General features: G+C 40.0%; 2 protein-coding genes and 1 long non-coding RNA gene across 4 annotated transcripts in view; 1 reads left to right on the forward strand and 2 right to left on the reverse strand.

Moving 5' to 3' along the window:
- LOC115194677 (zinc finger protein 37-like) overlaps window positions 1-20,017 on the reverse strand; it is a 1,069,572-nt gene that overhangs the window by 80,862 nt on the left and 968,693 nt on the right. The gene's annotated exons all lie outside the window — the stretch shown is intronic.
- On the forward strand, window positions 1,896-18,651 carry LOC115194685 (gastrula zinc finger protein XlCGF8.2DB-like). Of its 2 annotated transcripts, none has more exons than XM_029754593.1 (2): window positions 1,896-2,104; window positions 17,320-18,651. In XM_029754593.1, the coding sequence occupies exon 2, from the start codon at window positions 17,325-17,327 to the stop codon at window positions 18,276-18,278; it is 954 nt and encodes a 317-aa protein (XP_029610453.1). In that variant the 5' UTR covers window positions 1,896-2,104; window positions 17,320-17,324; the 3' UTR covers window positions 18,279-18,651. The 2 variants fall into 2 exon arrangements, with proteins under 2 accessions (XP_029610453.1, XP_029610452.1); XM_029754592.1 differs by lacking the exon at window positions 1,896-2,104 and adding an exon at window positions 12,573-12,912.
- LOC115194699 (uncharacterized) lies at window positions 3,732-7,905 on the reverse strand. The gene is made up of 2 exons (XR_003878451.1): window positions 7,357-7,905; window positions 3,732-5,453 (listed from the first exon to the last, which is right to left on the reverse strand). It is a non-coding gene; the product is annotated as an uncharacterized LOC115194699 (long non-coding RNA).

A 20,017-nucleotide genomic window follows, 5' to 3' on the forward strand; every position in this document is an offset into this window, starting at 1 on the left:
TATTGTTAGACATCAGGGATCCTATGGGAAGGAGAAGGGCCACAGTCTGGTACAAGTCAACAGGACAGCCATGAGTTGGGGAGGAGTGAGAAATTTGGGGCCCGAGGTCAGGTCAGATGAAGTGAGGAAGAACAGATATCACTAAAGTTCTGTCTAGCATCAGATGTGTAAGGAGGAGATTCAGCAGAGGAGAAAGGGTTAAATACCAGTACTTGTGTGACCCAGTGGGTGAATAAACTTGGTTTGAGTTTTAATAATCATCTGTGAGTTTTTACTCTTTATTTACAACTGAACAGATCATTAGATTGATAGGCGTGAGCACACACACACACACACGCCTGCACGCATACAAACCCAACACGCCCGTCTCTACCTATGTATGTAACCACGGTTCCTCCTGAAAATAATCTGTGGCACATTTTCCAGGTCCTAATATTTACAATACTATGGTTATTATGTGCTAAAAGAGCAAGGATTTCCTTGTTACTAAAGCCAATTCTAAAGTATAGCTTCACCAAGTCATGTAACTTAGGCATTTCAACGGTGGCGTGCCCAGCCACAGGGAGCCAGGCAGACATGCATTTAACTGCTCTTTTATTTCCTTGCAATTTTGCAACTTTTCTCAAAATATTGCCCCTTTATTCTCCAAATATTAACACTTTAATTCACAAATTTATTTCAACTTTATTCTTGAAAAATTGCCCTTTTTTTTATACTAGCATGCAAAATATAATAATCCATGTACCACTGCCCCTTGCAGTTTTGAATTTTTTTTCTTCACTTGGCCCTAAAACTCTTCTGTAAAAATCTATCAAAGTCCTCTCCAATCCTACTTCCTAGTTCTGGTCAAAGAATTTTTTCAAACTGCTTCTAATGGGTGATGAATCCCGAAACGCACAACAGCGCCACAAGCTGGATGAGGGTTTCTATTGCGTAAGGCAGCCTACAGACCAGTAGTAAAGTGAAACGATGACAGTGTAGAGAAAACAGTGGCAGGGTTGAACGGATTACTTTAACAATTTAATCTGTTGTTGATTACAGTTGTATGAAAAATAAAGTTATCAGTAACAATCCTTTGGCTTACTCAAAATGAGTAACGTATTCCAATTACTTTTGAAATACTTTCACTTCTAACACCCAGGCATTAAAATCAACTAATTATTTCATTTAGTAACATGACTATTTCCAATTTGGGGACTAGTGTTAAAGAATACAGATCATATAATTTACATGTTCTATATTCTGTGTGTGATAGCATACACAGGCTACTTCCTCACGTTTTCAGCTGGTAGCACAAGCCTATGATTTGGTTGCAACCAAATGTTGTTGCGGGGTCAGGCTGTATGATATATTTTTTTCAATCTACAATGCCTTCAGAAAGTATTCACACCTAATGACCTTCTTTTTTTTTTACCTTTAGTTGTGTTACAGCCTGAATTTAAATGGATTCAATGCTTTCCCTACACACACTACCCCAAAATGTCAAAGTGGAAGTATGTTTTTCGAAATGTAATAAATTAAATAAAAATGTCTTCAGTCAATAAGTATTCAACATATTTTTTTATGGCAACCTAAATACTGTAAGACCAGGAGTAAAAATGTGCGTAACAAGTTACATAATAAGTTGCATGGACTCAGTCTGTGTGCAATAATAGTGTTTAACATGATTTTTGAATGACTACCTCATCTCTGTATCCCACACACACAATTATCTATAACGTCCCTCAGTCGAGCAGTGAATTTCAAACACAAAGAACAGGAAGGTTTTCTTTCCAATACCTCTCAAAGGGCAACTATTGGTAGATGGGTAAAAAAAAAATAATAATTAAACAGACAATGAAAGTCCCTTTGAGCATGGTGCAGTTATTAATTACACTTTGATGTCACTTTGGTGTCACTACAAAGATACAGGTGTCCTTCCTAACTCAATCCGCTTGCTGATTGTTCCCGGGGAGACCGAGGTTAACTTCGCGCAGGGGCTGCGTTAGACATGGCAAGGAGCCCCACACTCTGACAAAAACGGAGCAGAGGGGACCCACCTCGGGCCTGGCAGGGAACGTCAGTGAGTGGATACGCCATTCCGAACAAACAAGATAAATTAAGGGTGAGACTGATTTTCTTATAAACATCATAGAAAATCCTGTTCTGGGAACAGGTTGTGCACATTAGGTATTTTGTTGGAGCAAAAGATTCCCCCTAGTTATAAACATTCCTGGAGCAGTTATTTCCAGAATCTTTAATTAGGAACTCTGTTGAAACAGGGATATCTTTAATTAGGAACTCTGTTGAAACAGGGATATCTTTAATTAGGAACTCTGTTGAAACAGGGATATCTTTAATTAAAGGAGAAATTCTAGGGCAAAACACCCTGTTGGAGCAGGGTGACCTCCGACTGGGATCTTTTTGTTAAGCAGAAGTATTCTGGTCGGAGACAGGGGTTGTGTTTCTCTGTTGAAGCGGACATTGGATGATATGATACGGTTACGAGTGATGTGATCCCAGGGCACAATCCTGAAATGGAAAAAGAAAATATCCCTGCAGGTTAAAAGAAAATGAATTAATCAATTATTAATTATATATTATTATTAAGCTATAAATGTAAACCCTACACGGAAATTTGCATTGGAGAAACTACCATGTGGGTAAATTACTTATAATAATTAAGAATATATTTGTTATTTTTCCCCTTTTCTCTTTATAAAAAAAAATAACTATATTTTGAATTAAGAAATGAAGACGTTCCTAATTAAACAATGTTATTTTGTGTGTCTGAGTGTGTGTGTGTGTTTATAGTGGAGTTTCACAATGGGAGCCAAAAGCAGTAAGGGAGAACCATGGCTGCCCGATCTGTTGATTGGACGGTTGAAGGTCATGGCAGATAAATGGGGTAGGAACATTCTGGAACAGGTACCGTTCTGGCACAAAGTAGCAGAATTTCCTTTAAAAAGGCACATTGAGTCACCACTGCCTATTGATATTAGATGAACACAAGTAATCCAAAATATAAATCAGCTGTTTTTAAGAATGTAATTGTAAACCCGATTTACACTTTTAAACATTTTTTTTTAAAGTAATTCCGGGTTGATTAGTTACTTTATTTTTTTGGTAATTTGGATCAACTAATCACTGTTAAATGTAATCCGTTACTACCCAACCCTGAACAGTGGTTATCATAAATACAGGATGATCTGGGAGAATCAATTGATCATCAGGAGTCGACTGTATATCATTACTCCATACAAGATCAAATCAATACCATTTAATAAGATGCATTAGGTCAAAATTAATTATAAATACACTTGGACAAATGGATGAAGATTTTTTTTTAGACAGAATTTTTTTTTTTATGTATCAATAACATCAGTTAGATTATTCTCTCATCACCCCGAGAGACATTCCAAAACAAACAGATAAAATATATTATTTTTTTATGATGTGAAAACATCAACAGACTTTAGACAGGATCGGCAGGTAGCCTAGCTGTTAAGGGGGTTGGACCAGTAACCGAAAGGTCACTGGTTCAAATCCCAGAGCCGACTTGGTGAAAAATCTGTTGATATACCCTTTGAGCAAGACACTTAACCCTAATTGCTCCTGTAAGTCGTTCTGCATAAGAGCGTCTGCTAAATGACTAACGTAATAACAGAGGGGTCTACTACAATAGCAGAATCAAGGATTTAGCTATTGATCTTTGATAAGCTACCAGAAATAACTACTGCTTTTCTGGTTCATTTTTTTTTTTTAATCTACATTTATGTTTTTTTGTTTGTTGAATCAATTAGACCATGCCCATTTCAAGGCATGGCTAGCTGGCTAATCCCCATAATACTGGGATGCTACTCTTTGAACATTACCTCATTGTTCAAATTAAACTTTATTGGTATAAAACGTTTCACAAAAAGTAAATCCATCACACATTCATTTATTTGAAAAACCACAGCGTCAATAATCCAGAGTTGCTTTGTTTTTCTAAGTGTCTACATCCTGCCTTTTAATTCCCATCTGCTAACCGCAGATCCTCTTTGTCCTAACTAGATTTTAATCCTAATTTTCGTTGTTCTTGTTTTCATCCTGTTTTCTTTCTTTGTGGACGTTATTCACATGCTTCAGCAGATGAGCCTTACGAATGAATCTTTTACCACAGACTGAGCAGCCATGTTGTTTCTCTCCTGTGTGAGTCTGTCTATGCCTACTTAGGTCCCCCTTCTGATTGAAGCTTTTCCCACAGTCACCACAGCTAAATGGTTTCTCTCCTGTGTGAGTCAGTATGTGTCTCCTTAGGTCCCCTTTCTGTCTGAAGTTTTTCCCGCAGTCACCACAGCTAAATGGTTTATCATCTGTGTGAGTCAGTTTGTGCCTCCCTAGGTCCCCTTTCTGACTAAAGCTTTTTCCACAGACACCACAGCTAAATGGTTTCTCTCTTGTGTGAATCAGTTTATGCCTGGTTAGGTTATTCTTGAGGCTGAAGCTTTTCCCACAGTCACCACAGCTAAATGATTTCTCTCCTGTGTGAATCAGTTTATGCCTGGTTAGGTTATTCTTGAGATTGAAGCTTTTCTCACAGTCACCACAGCTAAATGTTTTTTCTCCAGTGTGAGTCAGTTTATGCAAGTTTAGGGCACCCTTGTGACTGAAGCTTTTCTCACAGTCAGCACGGCTTAAAGATTTCTCTGTGTGAATCCTCATGTGCTTGGGCAGAACTCCTTTGTATTTGAAGGTCTTGCCACAAACAGGGCAGGTGCAGGGTTTCCCACCGTGACAGAGTCGGACATGGACCTTCAGTTTACAGGTGGAGTTGTAGCGTTTCTTGCAGAATCTACATTCACTGGGTCTCTTCTTGGTGAGAGTCACATGCCTCTGCAGGTCAGCTTTCAGAGCAAACGTTTTACCACAGTCACGGCAGTGATGAGTTATTCTAGATGTGATGCTGGGTTTGGAACAGTGTTCCTCCAATGGTGGGCTGGGATCCAATGGTGGGCTGGGATCCAATGGTGGGCTGGGATCCAATAGTGGGCTGGGACCCAATGGTGGGCTGCTGTCAAGTCCTACTGGGTTGCTGCTTATGGCTGAGGCATTGTTCTGATTATCTGGAGGGTCACAGGGAATGTAGAGACCTTTAACGTGGGTCACAGTGACAAAAGGTTTGAGATCCACTGGTTTAGAGTCACTCTCTCTGTTTTCCTCAGTCTGGGTTTGGGGAAGAGTCAAGGACCAAAGTGGGTCCTCCTGATCACGTTCACTTTTCACACAGGGAGGAGTGAAATCTAAATCTATGATATCAGGCTCCACCCCTTGAAGCTGCTCTTCCTCCTGACTGCTCCTGAGTTCCTCCTGTTCCTCTTTAATCTGTGTGGGCTCTGGGTCCTCCTGTCCCAGACTGGGGCTCCACTCCTGCTCACAGTGCTGCTGCTCAGGGGGAACATCCTCTTCAGAGACAGAGAGCTGCAGCGAGTCTGGAGGGAAGGAGAGGAGGAGCAGAGGTTACCTATACCAGAAAGGAAGAAGCGAAGCGAGAGAGTTTACTCTGCCCAAAATCTTTCTACATTAAGCAGATCATTAATTATTACTGAGTGGCTGCAGGATCTCTTCCAGATCTTTAGTCCCCTTCACTAAAAGATCTGGAGCTTCCCGAAGCTTCTTTGCCATTCACTATGTGTCTATTCTACTACATGTAGAGAACAGGCTGTTCTGGTGCTCGTTTAATAAAGGTAAATCAGTGTCAACAAGATCAAAGCATTGTACATAACAGAACCCAATTTATTAAAATAAAAAATTATCTTGAGGCCAAATAGTGCGAACCACTAGGCAAAATACACAGGTAGGCTATGCTACAGCTTTTAAACACAATCTGCCCTAAAAATGTATTCACTCCATCATTCAACACAACACTGTAGGATACTTAAAAACAATACTGCATAACTCAGGAAGATCCAAAACATATATACCCATGAAATTGACCGAGATCAAACAGCATCCCATTGGTTTCTTCATGAACGCCCCCACCCAGCATCCCATTGGTTTCTTCATGAACGGCCCCACCCAGCATCCCATTGGTTTCTTCATGAACGGCCCCACCCAGCATCCCATTGGTTTCTTCATGAACGGCCCCACCCAGCATCCCATTGGTTTCTTCATGAACGCCCCCACCCAGCATCCCATTGGTTTCTTCATGAACGCCCCCCGATTGAGTATGACATCTTCATGCTTGTGTGACACTTTTAAATGTGGGTCAAAAGGGAAACGGAAGTATTATGTGAGTTTTTTTGGCCCCCGCCTACTGTGTACCAGAGTCCTCCTTACCATCTAGCGGGAGGCAGGGGCGACACCACAGTAGACAGTGTCCTTCACTCCCACCTGCCGAAAAACTGCCCACATTACGGGAAAACAGTGCCCAAAAGATGGGGGCGAAACATGGTCTACCGGTGTTGCGCTAGCTAGCTTGCTAGTTAGTTAGCGACACCGTGTGCTTGCTAGTTAGCGACACCGTGTTGCTTGCTAGTTAGTTAGCGACACCGTGTTGCTTGCTAGTTAGCGACACCGTGTGCTTGCTAGTTAGCGACACCGTGTGCTTGCTAGTTAGCGACACCGTGTTGCTTGCTAGTTAGTTAGCGACACCGTGTTGCTTGCTAGTTAGCGACACCGTGTGCTTGCTAGTTAGCGACACCGTGTGCTTGCTAGTTAGCGACACCGTGTGCTTGCTAGCTAGTTAGCGACATCGTGTGCTTGCTAGTTAGTGACACCGTGTGCTTGCTAGTTAGCGACACCGTGTGCTAGCTAGTTAGCGACACCGTGTGCTAGTTAGTTAGCCATACCGTGTGCTTGCTAGCTAGTTAGCGACACCGTGTGCTTGCTAGTTAGTGACACCGTGTGCTTGCTAGTTAGCGACACCGTGTGCTAGCTAGTTAGCGACACCGTGTGCTAGCTAGTTAGCGACACCGTGTGCTAGCTAGTTAGCGACACCGTGTGCTAGCTAGTTAGCGACACCGTGTGCTAGTTAGTTAGCCATACCGTGTGCTTGCTAGTTAGTTAGCCACACCGTGTGCTTGCTAGTTAGCCACACCGTGTGCTAGCTTGCTAGTTAGCGACACCGTGTGCTTGCTAGTTAGTTAGCCACACCGTGTGCTTGCTAGCTAGTTAGTTAGTCACACCGTGTGCTTGCTAGCTAGTTAGTTAGTCACACCGTGTGCTTGCTAGCTAGTTAGTTAGTCACACCGTGTGCTTGCTAGCTAGTTAGTTAGTCACACCGTGTGCTTGCTAGCTAGTTAGTTAGCCACACCGTGTGCTAGTTAGTTAGTTAGCCACACCGTGTGTTAGTTAGCGACACCGTGTCGCCCCGCCTACTGGAGTCCTCCTTACCAACACACAGTGTCCTTCACTCCCGCTACCGAACACCTTCCCTCGACATCGTTAACAGGACTACGGGAAAACAGTGTCTGACAGTCGGGGCGAAGGTCTACCGGTGTACTAGCTAGCTACCGGTGTCAGCCCCCCCTCTTCTTCTGTGGGGTTTATCTGCATACAACGTTATTTTGCATTATCGCCTCCTACTGTACTGGAGCGCCCCGCCTGTCTTAGCTTAATTAAACATTTTAAATGTACCTATATATATAATGCCCACATGCAGCAATGCCCCAAATTGCACCATTCTCTATATAGACTTTTGAGTCAATTTGAACCTTTAAGCCAGTTAAATCAGGACTACGTGAACTATAATTCTAATTCAATATTTGAAAACTAGAATCTATTTTTAAATTTGTCAATAAAAAAAAGCTACTTATTTTTTTATTTTTTTATAATCCTTTTTTGAATTACAAATTCAAATCACTTCTTGGTTTTCATGACAATGTTTTTCTCAAGATTAAAAACAACTTAATTAATGAAATGGTGATCAGATAACAGTTTATCAATAAAATACAGTGGTGTAAAGTACTTAAGTAAAATACTACTTAAGTATTTATATTTGACAACTTTTACTTTTTACATCCCTAAAGAAAATAATGTACTTTCTACTGCAAACATTTTCCCTGACACCCAAAATTACAGGAAATGGTGCAATGCACTAGAAGAGAAAATCCCTGGTCATCCCAACAGCATCTGATCTGGCGGACTCACTAAACACAAATGCTTTGTTTGTAAATTATGTTGGGAGTGTGGCCCAGGCTATCCGTAAACTTTTCATACTTAAGTATATTTTAGCAATTACATTTCCTTGTGATACTTAAGACAAGTATATTTAAAACCAAATACTTTTAGACTTTTACTCAAGCAGTATTTTACTGGGTGACTTTTACTTGAGTCATTTTCTATTAAGGTATCTTTACTTTTACTCAAGTATGACAATTGGCTACTTTTTCCACAACTGATAAAACATAGCTATTGCTAACTATCAGTATATTTACATACTAACCTGTTCTACATAGTTGTATCTCTGGTGTCCTCCGCAGCAGTCTCCGTAGCCGATCATTCTCCTCCTGGTATTCTACTACCGTTTTCTCAACTTCCCCGAAAATCTCCAAAGCAGCCGCCGTTAAACGATCATTTAAAAACACACGCAACAACTGTAGTTTAGACATTTTCAGTCGAATGAGAGTTTGGTAGCCTATTTAGATGAGTTATTATGTATTTGTTAACTCCACACAAGGAATGCAAAATCAAAACAAACACGTATCTAATCCAACTTCCATGTTCTAGTCAAGGAATTTGTTAAAGTCCTTTGTTCAAGTTGGTGACGAGCCCAGAAACACACAACAGCGCGCAAGCTGGATGGGAGTTTACTACTGTGCACTGCAGCATACAGGCCAGTAGTACAGAGAAACGATAACTACATGTAGACAAACAGTTGTTATCATAAATTATTAATCAGGAGTCGACAGTATATCATTACTCTATACAATATCAAATCAATAATCATGAATGAGCAGCATTAGGTCAGAATTGAAATGAAATGAGTCCTTTTCTGGAATTGTATTTAATATAATGTATAAATTACAACATCCTGACCATTATGTCATCACCTTAGAGACCATTATGTCATCACCTCGAGAGACCATTATGTCATCACCTCGAGAGACCATTATGTCATCACCTTAGAGACCATTACGTCATCACCTTAGAGACCATTATGTCATCACCTTAGAGACAGTCCAAATCAAACGACCAGATATTCCTGTTTCTAATGAAAAATTCTACAGACTTTGTACAGCCTACCTGTGAATTTCCAACAATACTCTATACTGCTTAATCATTACCTCATCATTCAAATCAAACTTTATTTACATACAATGTTTTAAGACCGTAAATTCATCATAGATCTATTTACCAGTTTATGCATGGTAAGATTCTGCTTGAGACTGAAACTTATCCTGTGTCAGTCTTTATATGTGCAATTAGGTGCTCCTTGCAAATGAAGCCTTTACCGCAGTCACCACAGCTAAATGGTTTCTCTCATGTGTGAGTCAGTATGTACCTCCTTAAGTCCCCCTTCTGATTTGAAGCTTTTAAAAGCAAAAATTACAGCTGAATGTTCTCTGTCCTCTGTGAATGCATATGCAGTATGTCTGGTTAGTTGTTCCTTGAGATTGAAGCGTTTCTCACATTCACCACATTTAAATAGGTTCCCTCCGGTGTGAATCCTCATGTGCATGGACAGATTTCCTTTTTGTTTGTCACAAAAGGGGCAAGTGCAGGGTTCCCCATTGGTGTGTTTGAATCCAATGGTGGGCAGCTGTCAAGTCCAACTGTGTTACTACTTATACGGCTGAGCTGTGGCTGGAGGCATTGTTTTGATTATCTGGAGGGTCACAGGGAATGTAGAGACCCCTTAGGTGGGTCACAGTGCCAAAAGGTTTGAGATCCACTGGTTTAGAGTCACTCTCTCTGTTCTCCACAGTCTGGTTTTGGGGAAGAGTCAAGGACCAAAGTGGGTCCTCCAGATCACATTCACTTTTCACACAGGAAGGAGTGAATATAAGCTCTCTGATATCAGCCTCCAGCCCTGGAAGCTGCTCTTCCTCCTGACTGGTCCTGACTTCCTCCTCTTCCTCTTTAATCTGTGTGGTTTCTGGGTCCTCCTAAAAACCATCAAGCACTATGATGAAACTGGCTCCCGTTTGGACCGCCACAGGAAAGGAAGACCCAGAGTCACCTCTGCTGCAGAGTATAAGTTAATTAGAGTTACCAGCCTCAGAAATTGTAGCCCAAATAAATGCTTTACAGAGTTCAAGTAGCAGACACATCTCAACATCAACTGTTCAGAGGAGACTGTGTGAATCAGGCCTTCATGGTCGAATTGCTGCAAAGAAACCACTACTAAAGGATACCAAGAAGAAGAAGATACTTGCTTGGGCCAAGAAATACAAGCAATGGACATTAGACTGGTAAGAATCTGTCCTTTGGTCTGATGAGTCCAAATTTGGTTCCAATCGCTGTGTCTTTGTGAGACGCAGAGTAGGTGAACGGATGATCTCCACATGTGTGGTTTCCACCGTGAAGCATGGAGGAGGAGGTGTGATAGTGTGGGGGTGCTTTGCTGGTGACACTGTCAGTGATTTATTTAGAATTCAAGGCACACTTAACCAGCATGGCTACCACAGCATTCTGCAGCAATACGCCATCTCATCTGGTTTGCACTTAGTGGGATTATCCTATATTTTCCAACAGGACAATGACCCAACACACCTCCAGGCTGTGTAGGGCCTATTTGACCAAGAAGGAGAGTGATGGAGTGTTGCTTCAGATGACCTGGCCTCCACAATCACCCAACCTCAATCAAATTGAGATGGTTTGGGATAAGTTGGACCGCAGAGTGAAGGAAAAGCAGCCAACACGTGCTCAGCATATGTGGGAATTCCTTCAAGACTGGAAAAGCATTCCAGGTGAAGCTGCTTGAGAGAATGCCAAGAGTGTGCAAAGCTGTCATCAAGGCAAAGGGTGGCTACTTTGAAGAATATAAAATATATTTTGATTTGTTTAACACTTTTTTGGTGACTACATGATTCCATGTAGTTATTCCATGTATTATTTCATAGTTTTGATATCTTCATTGATATCTTTATTCTACAATGTAGAAAATAGTAAAAAATAAACAAAAACCCTTGAATGAGTTGGTGTGTCCAAACTTTTGACTGGTACTGTCTAGACGGTGGAGCTGAGTTTTCTCAGCTAGTCTAAAGGCCGTATATCCTCTAAACTCCTCTCCTTCCCTTCAGACTCCTTGCAGCTCTCCCTCGCCGTCTCGGAAGAGGAGGTTCCCCCTGAGCAGCAGCACTGTGAGCAGGAGTGGAGCCCCAGTCTGGGGCAGGAGGACTCAGAGCCCACACAGATTAAAGAGGAAGGAGGAACTCAGGAACCAGTCAGGAGGAAGAGCAGCTTCAAGGGGTGGAGCCTGATATAGAGTTCCTATTCACTCCTCCCTGTGTAAAAAGTGAATTTGATCTGGAGGACCCACTTCAGTCCTTCACTCATCCCCAAACCCAAAATGTAGGGAACTGGGAGAGTTACTCTAAACCGGTGAATCCTAAACCTTTTGGCACTGTGACCAACCTAAAGGGTTTTGACATTGCCTGTGACCTTCCAGATAATCAATACAATGCCTACAGCCAGAGCTCAGCCATAAGGAGCGACCCAGAAGGACTTGACAGCAGCCAATCATTGGATCCCAACCCACCATTGGATTTGAACGCTCAAATCGGGGAACCTGCACCTGCCCCTTTTGTGGCAAGACCTTCTCTACAAACAAAAAGGACATCTGTCCATGCACATGAGGTTTCACATCATTTAGCTGTGGTGACTGTGGGAAGAGCTTCAATCGCAAGGAGCACCTAACTGAACCTGCTCAGTCTGTGGTAAAATATTAGCTCGGAAGACTAATCTGCTGAAGCATATGGATAATATCCACAAAGAAAGAAAATCTTCTTTCAGAAGATGGGAATGAAAAGACAGGATGTGGACAACACTCTTAGGAAAGGAGAGCAACTCCAGACCATTCATACTGTGTCTCTCAGATAAATAGATCTTTAATTAATTTAATGTCGTAAAACATTGTATGTAAATAAAGTTTGATTTGAATGATGAGGTAATGATTAAGCAGTATAGAGTATTGTAGGACATTCACATGTCTGCTGTACAACGTCTGCTCAATTTTCCCCGTCATTAGAAACAGTCAAATCTAGTCGTTTGATTTGGACTGTCTTTAAGGTGATGACATAATGGTCTCTAAGGTGATGACGTAATGGTCTCTAAGGTGATGACATAATGGTCTCTAAGGTGATGACATAATGGTCTCTAAGGTGATGACATAATGGTCGGGCTGATGTTATTGATACATTATATTAAATACAATTCCAGAAAAGGACTCCTTTCATTTGTCCAAGAGTATTTCTCATCAATTCTGACCTAATGCTGCTCATTCATGATATTGCTTTCATCTCGTATAGAGTAATGATAATCAGTTGATTGTCCCAGATCATCCTTTACTTATGATAACTACATGTTGACAAACAGAGGTTATCGTTTCACTTCACTACTGGCCTGTAGGCTGCCTTGCACAGTAGTAAACCCCCATCCAGCTGGTGGCGCTGTTGTGTGTTTCTGGGTTCGTCAGCAACTAGAACGACGGGTAAAAATTAAGAAATTCTTTGACTAGAACACGGAAGTAGGATTGGGAAAGAGTTTGCATTCATTGCGTGGAGTAAAGAAAGACATACCGACTGAACGGAATATACTACCCAACTTTCATTCGACTGAAAATGTCTAAACTACAGTTGTTTCGTGTGTTTTTAAATGATCGTTTAACGGCGGCTGCTGTGGAGATTTTCGGTGCAGTTGAGAAAACGGTAGTAGAATACCAGGAGGAGAATGATCGGCTACGGAGACTGCTGCGGAGGACACCGGAGAATCAACTATGTAGAATAGGTACGTTTGTAGCTCTACTGATAGCTAGCTATAGTTCTACTTTATTGATACATTTAACTGATCACCATTTGAATAAGTTGTTTTTATATTTACCGCGCATGGATAAAGACTGCGTCATAAAAACCAGGAAGTGATTTGATTGTAACTTTTTAAAGGGCTCAAGATGGCGGCATGAGCGGGTGTAATATTTATTTTTTTAACTTTTTTAATTTTTGATTTTATTAACAGTAACATGCAAAACATAAACATAACAGCCAGAGGGATTCCAAAGAAATGAGAAAAACAATTAAATAAAACTATTCCACATTATATCAAATCAAATACAGACATATAGCGAATACATTTTGTGGACATTTTGTTTTGTATACGTTTTAAAGACTGGGTGTAATATTTCTGGCTGAGGAACAATTTTAGGCTTTTCTCAAAGTTTATAGTTTTAGACTGCAGTTGCAATTTGTGTTTTTTTTTTCTCACCAAAAATGATATCTAACCATACAATGTAGCTATTTTGAATAATTTAGTAATTAATCAAACCATTGAAATATTTTTGACCATTTCCAACGAACAAGCTAGCTAAACGTTTCAGCGTTGTGTAGTGAAGTTAGCCTGCTAACGTCTTCATAGCTTGTATCATGGAATCAGGACATGACCAAACTGTTGCTGAGATAATGGATGTTGAAACTTCCAAGGAGAAGAGAGGCATTGTTGAAACTCACTCATATGCTTGCAGTGTAAAAAAAAGAAGAAAAAAAAGGGGGGGGGGGGTTGAATGTGATTCCTACCCGAATACCCCAACCAAGGAGCAACTTCCAAAGAAGCTGAGACGTGAACCATCAATGAGCCAGCTACAGGACAACATCGTCCGCATCCTCACGGCTAACATCAAAGAGAGCGCAGATGACATCATGGATTTAGTGAAAAAGAACACTATCAGTATCTTTAACCTGAAGAAATTGATTGATTTCAATGCTGAGGAAGTAAAAACAGCAGAGCGCAACATCGAAAGTTTAGGTTGCAAAGCAGGAGAAAGAAACTCACTGAGATGGACTCACTGAAAGAAACTCACTGAAATGGAGTCAAAGGTAAACGAGAATGACCGGTATAGTCGGAGATGGAATCTTCGAATTTATGGAATAGCAGAAAAATCTGACGTGAACATCAAAGCAAGAATGAAGGACATTTGCAGGGCAATAGGAGGAGTGAAATGTTGGTTCTCTGGATGTAGTGCGCCGCCTGGATAGGCTGAGAGATGGTGGGAAAACGACCAGCCACCACGACCAGTGATCATGAGATTCATCTCCAGCACAATGACTATTTAAAGAAGAACAAGGAGGATCTGACAGCGTTTGACAGGGAAGCTCGGAATCGTCTGTGGCCAATGATTGAGAGAGCAAGGAAGGAAGGAAGGGAAAAATGCATGCTTTGCGGGAGCAAAGGCTTTTGTTAATGGAAGGGAAATTCACGCTGACGCCTAGCTTGTTGACTGCTTGATTTATCAAGTAAGATGTGCAGGACTGAGTTTTATTTGCATCTGATAAAACTTTATATTTCTTGAGGAAAGAGCCTTGTTTGTGTGAACCAAACTTTTTTTATATATATTTTTTTATGGCAGGGAAATTCGCACCGACACTTAATGTTAGCTTGATGGCTATTTGTTTTACCAATCTATTGTACAATGTTATTTGCAATTGTATAAAAATATATATATAATTTAGGTCAACCATTTGCGTGGTGCAAAGGACTGTTTTTATTTGCAACTAGTAAGAACTTTTCTTTTTGTGAGAACCCGATTCATATGAACGTATACAAGTTTAATATTCTTCATATAGTCACTGTGATGGTAAATGTCCATTTCTTTTTTTTCTATTAATGCCAGCGGAATCTGTAATATTTTGAAAAGGAAATCTTTATTTTTGTATTGTAAGGGTGCCGACTTTTTTATTTCATTCAAGAAACTCATGCCTGTTCCACAGATACTGCGTTTTGGAAGTGTCAATGGGTGAATGATATTTGGTTTTCATTTGGTACTAATCGGTCAGCAGGTGTCGCTATTTTAATAGGCAACTTTAAGGGTCATGTATTGAGTCATGAAGCAGATAATACAGGGAGATTAATTATGCTTTTGGTAGATGTCAACCTCATTCAATTCATTGTTGTAAATACTTATGCTTCCAATAACAAGTCAAGTAACAGATTTTTATTTAGAGACATTGAGAGGAAAATAAGTAAAATTATGTCTAAATTTCCATTGGCCAACGTAATATGGGGTGGGGATTTTGGGTGTTGGTTTGGTGACTATATATATATTTTTTTTAAGCAGTCCAAACTTTATATATTGGTTGTACTAGCTCTGTAACATTAGCTCACGGGACATCCCAAAGATTTGATATTGGCCGTGGCATTAGTCAGGGCTGCCCATCTAGTCCATTTTTATTGGTTACTCAAATTATGGCTCTTCATATCAAGAAAGGGAATTTTCAAGGTGTTTCAGCACTTGGCAATGAATTTAAACTATGTCAACTGGCTGATAACACCATATTTTTTAGAAAAAGGAATGAGGTTTCTAAAGCAGTTTCCTGTATTGAAGACTTTTCCTTAGTTTCGAGTTTGAAAATTAATATCAAGGGTTGTGGTTTTTACCGGAAGTATATGGTATCCCAATTACAGATAAGGTTACTTATCTTGAAATTGTTATATGCAAGGATGAAAAACAAAGGAGTGAATTAAACTTTAACCCCATTATTGAGAAAACAAAGAAGAAATTTAACCTCTGGTTGCTGAGAGATATTTCGTTATACGGTCGGGTTTTATTGTCCAAAGCTGAAGGGTTATCCAGATCGGTTTATGTCTCGTTATCACTTGAATTATCCCCTAAAATTGTAAAGGACTTAGATAAGATTTTTTATACTTTTATTTGGAGGAACAAGCCCCACTATTTACGAAAGATATTCTCTCTAATGCCCAAGAACAAGGAGGTCTTGAGGTTTTAGATTTCAATACTCTAAATAATACTTTAAAAATAAATTGGATTCTGACATGTTAAGAACCAGAACAGTATTTGGAATGTCTTCCCTACGTATTTATTTGACTCTGTTGGCGGTTTAGAATTTTTGCTTCAATGTCATTTTGATGTTGATAAAATCCCAGTAAAGTTGGCCAAATTCCATAAGCAGGCAATTTTAGCTTGGATGTTAGCGTATAAACACAATTTTTTTTCCCCCTCACAGGTACGCAATATGGAACAAAAAATATATTTTTTAAATCGCATGTCTTTTTTTTCAGAACTGGTTTGAGAATAAAATTATTTTGGTTGGTCAGTTACTGAATGAGGATGGATATCTACTCTCATATGGGGAATTTCTTGATAAGTTTAAAATTCCCATAACCCCCGAAAAAATATGAAATTGTTTTTGATGCGATTCCGAAGTGGGTTGTATGTCTTTTAAATTTCTCTGTGGTTGATGTAAGTAACATAGATTTACATGAAAATATATTCATTGGCCATATTAACATCAAAGATAAATGTAGTAATAAACAGATTAGGAATATTGTTTGTTAAACTACAATTCCCAAGATTCTTTTGGTCAAATATCTATGGTGATATACAATGGGGGAAAGCATGGAAAATTGCTAACAAATATTCTATCAGTAACAAGGTAAAGGAAGTTTCATTTAAAATGTTACATAGAATTTATCCTGTGAAACATGTTTTGGAAAGATTCAAGCTGAATATTGACTATAAATGTGATTTCTGTGGAATAGAGAAGGAGACCATTTTGCATTAGTTTTTTGCCTGTATTTATAGTAGAATGTTTTGGGATTGACATACAGAATTTTGTTACAAAAAAAAAATAGGACCGGTTGTACTATTTAATGGTTTTTATATACTGATTTATTTCAGAAATTCTGACATAGATAAAGATGTAGTATATTTAATTCAACTGCTAATAATACTAGGTAAATTTCATATTCGCAAATGGTCTATTTCAAAAACTAACTTTTTTCACTTTATAAATGTAAACAATATGGCACTAGTTTAACTAAAATGGAAAACAAAAATGCAATTAAAACTTGTGTTAATGAATATGATTTGTTTGTTTAGGATTCCTGGCAATGTAAATAGTTTGTATGTATGCTTGTTTGCATATGACTATTTGTCTTTTGTTATTTGTTTAATAAAAAATAAAGTTACGTTTTAATATAAATAAAAAACGGTATTAATAAATTGCTTCTTCTCTACAATTTATTGGGAAGTAATTGAAACTATATTATATTTTTCAGGTATTGATTTGGAATTATAGTTTACCTAGTCTTGAAGTTACGGGTTTATGAATTCAAGTTGACCACAACCCTGATATCTAAAGTCTCTATATAGGTAACCTCTTTTCCTTCTCTCATTCCCTCCAGACTCCATGCAGCTCTCTGGCTCTGAGGAGGAAGTTCCCCCTGAGCAGCAGCACTGTGAGCAGGAGTGGAGCCCCAATCTGGGGCAGGAGGACCCAGAGCCCATACAGATTAAAGAGAAACAGGAGGAACTCAGGACCAGTCAGAAGGAAGAGCAGCTTCAAGGGGTGGAGCCTGATATCATAGAGTTCATATTAACTCCTTCCTGTGTGAAAAGTGAATGTGATCTGGAGGACCCACTTTGGGATCTGAAACATTTTGGCACTGTGGCCCACCTAAAGGGTCTCTACATTCCCTGTGACCCTCCAGATAATCAAAACAATGCCTCCAGCCACAGCTCAGCTGTAAGCAGCGACACAGTAGGACTTGACAGCAGCCCAGCATTGGATCCCAGCCCACTATTGGAGAAACACGGTTCCAAACCCAGCATCACATCTACAAAAACTCACCACTGCCGTGACTGTGGTGAAACGTTTGCTCTGAAAGCTGACCTGAAGAGGCATGTGACTCTCACCAAGAAGAGACCCAGTGAATGTAGATTCTGCAAGAAACGCTACAACTCCACCTGTAAACTGAAGGCCCATATCCGACTCTGTCACGGTGGGAGACCCTGCACCTGCCCTGTTTGTGGCAAGACCTTCAAACTCAAAGGAGGTCTGTCCAAGCACATGAGGATTCACACAGGAGAGAAATCCTTTAAATGTGGGCACTGTGGGAAGAGCTTCAATCGCAAGGAGCATCTAACCATGCATAAACTGACTCACACAGGAGAGAAATCATTTCCTTGTGGTGACTGTGGGAAGAGCTTCAATCGCAAGGAGCATCTAACCAGGCATAAACTGACTCACACAGGAGAGAAACCATTTAGCTGTGGTGACTGTGGGAAGAGCTTCACTCAGAAGATTAACCTGCTGACGCATGTGAAAAACATCCACAAAGGAAGAAAACAGGATGAAAACTGAAAGAAAACAATTACATTAGAACTAAGATCTTCTGTCAGAAGATGGGAATAAAAAAGCAGGATGTGAGCAGAGCAACTTCCTGTTGGTCTCAGATAATTGCATGTGAGAAAGTTATGTAAACATTTTTATGAAATTAAGTTTGATTCGAATGATGAGGTAATGATCAAACACTACATCGTTTTGTAGGAAAATCACAGCTCTGCTGTTCAGTGTTGATATTTTCACGTCATTATAACAGGAATTACTGATCGTTTGTTTTGGAATGTCTCCCAGGGTGATGACAGGTGAATGCCTGAGTGAGTGTGCAAAGCTCTCATCAAAGGAAAGGGTGGCTACTTTGAAGAATCTAAAATATTAAACATATTTCGATTTTATTTAACACTTTTTAGGTTACGACATGATTCCGTTTTTTCATAGTTTGTCTTCACTATTATTCTACAATGTAGAAAATAGTACAAATAAATGAAAATCTTTGACTGGTGCTGTATGTACTGTATTATATTCTATGCCGCTCCATCATTGCTCATCCAAATACATACAGTTGAAGTCGGAAGTTTACATACACCTTAGCCAAAAACATTTCAACTCAGTTTTTCACAATTCCTGACATTTAATCCTAGTAAAAATTCCCTGTCTTAAGTCAGTTAGGATCACCACTTTATTTTAAGAATGTGAAATGTCAGAATAATAGTAGAGAGAATTATTTATTTCAGCTTTTATTTCTTTCATCACATTCCCAGTGGGTCAGAAGTTTACATACACTCAATTAGTATTTGGTAGCATTGCCTTTTAAATTGTTTAACTTAGGTCAAACATTTCGGGTAGCCTTCCACAAGCTTCCCACAATAAGTTGGGTGAATTTTGGCCCATTCCTCCTGACAGAGCTGGTGTAACTGAGTCAGGTTTGTAGGCCTCCTTGCTCGTACACGCTTTTTCAGTTCAGCCCACACATTTTCTATAGGATTGAGGTCAGGGCTTTGTGATGGCCACTCCAATACCTTGACTTTGTTGTCCTTAAGCCATTTTGCCACAACTTTGGAAGTATGCTTGGGGTCATTGTCCATTTGGAAGTCCCATTTGCGACCAAGCTTTAACTTCCTGACTGATGTCTTGAGATGTTGCTTCAATATATCCACATTTTCCTACCTCATGATACCATCTATTTTGTGAAGTGCACCAGTCTCTCCTGCAGCAAAGCACCCCCACAACATGATGCTGCCACCCCCGTGCTTCACGGTTGGGATGGTGGTGTTCGGCTTGCAAGCCTCCCCCTTTTTCCTCCAAACATAACGATGGTCATTATGGCCGAACAGTTCTATTTTTGTTTCATCAGACCAGAGGACATTTCCCCAAAAAGTATGTTCTTTGTCCCCATGTGCAGTTGCAAACCATAGTCTGGGTTTTTTATGGCAGTTTTGGAGCAGTGGCTTCTTCCTTGCTTAGCAGCCTTTCATGTTATGTCGATATAGGACTCGTTTTACTGTGAATATAGATACGTTTGTACCTGTTTCCTCCAGCATCTTCACAAGGTCCTTTGCTGTTCTGGGATCGATTTGAACTTTTCGCACCAAAGTACATTAGTCTCTTGGAGACAGAACGTGTCTCCTTCCTGAGCGGTATAACGGCTGCGTGGTCCCATGGTGTTTATACTTGCGTACTATTGTTTGTACAGATGAATGTGGTACCTTCAGGCGTTTGGAAATTGCTCCCAAGGATGAACCAGACTTGAGGCCTACTAT

The sequence above is a fragment of the Salmo trutta genome, chromosome 5 (assembly GCF_901001165.1).
Source record: "Salmo trutta chromosome 5, fSalTru1.1, whole genome shotgun sequence".
Lineage (NCBI taxonomy): Eukaryota > Metazoa > Chordata > Actinopteri > Salmoniformes > Salmonidae > Salmo > Salmo trutta.

Coding starts and splice junctions, on each gene's coding strand:
- LOC115194685 (XM_029754592.1), top strand. CDS start 12,747: ATGTCTAAACTACAGTTGTTTCGTGTGTTTTTAAATGATCGTTTAACG. Junction 12,913..17,319: donor GAATCAACTATGTAGAATAG/GTACGTTTGTAG, acceptor CATTCCCTCCAG/ACTCCATGCAGCTCTCTGGC.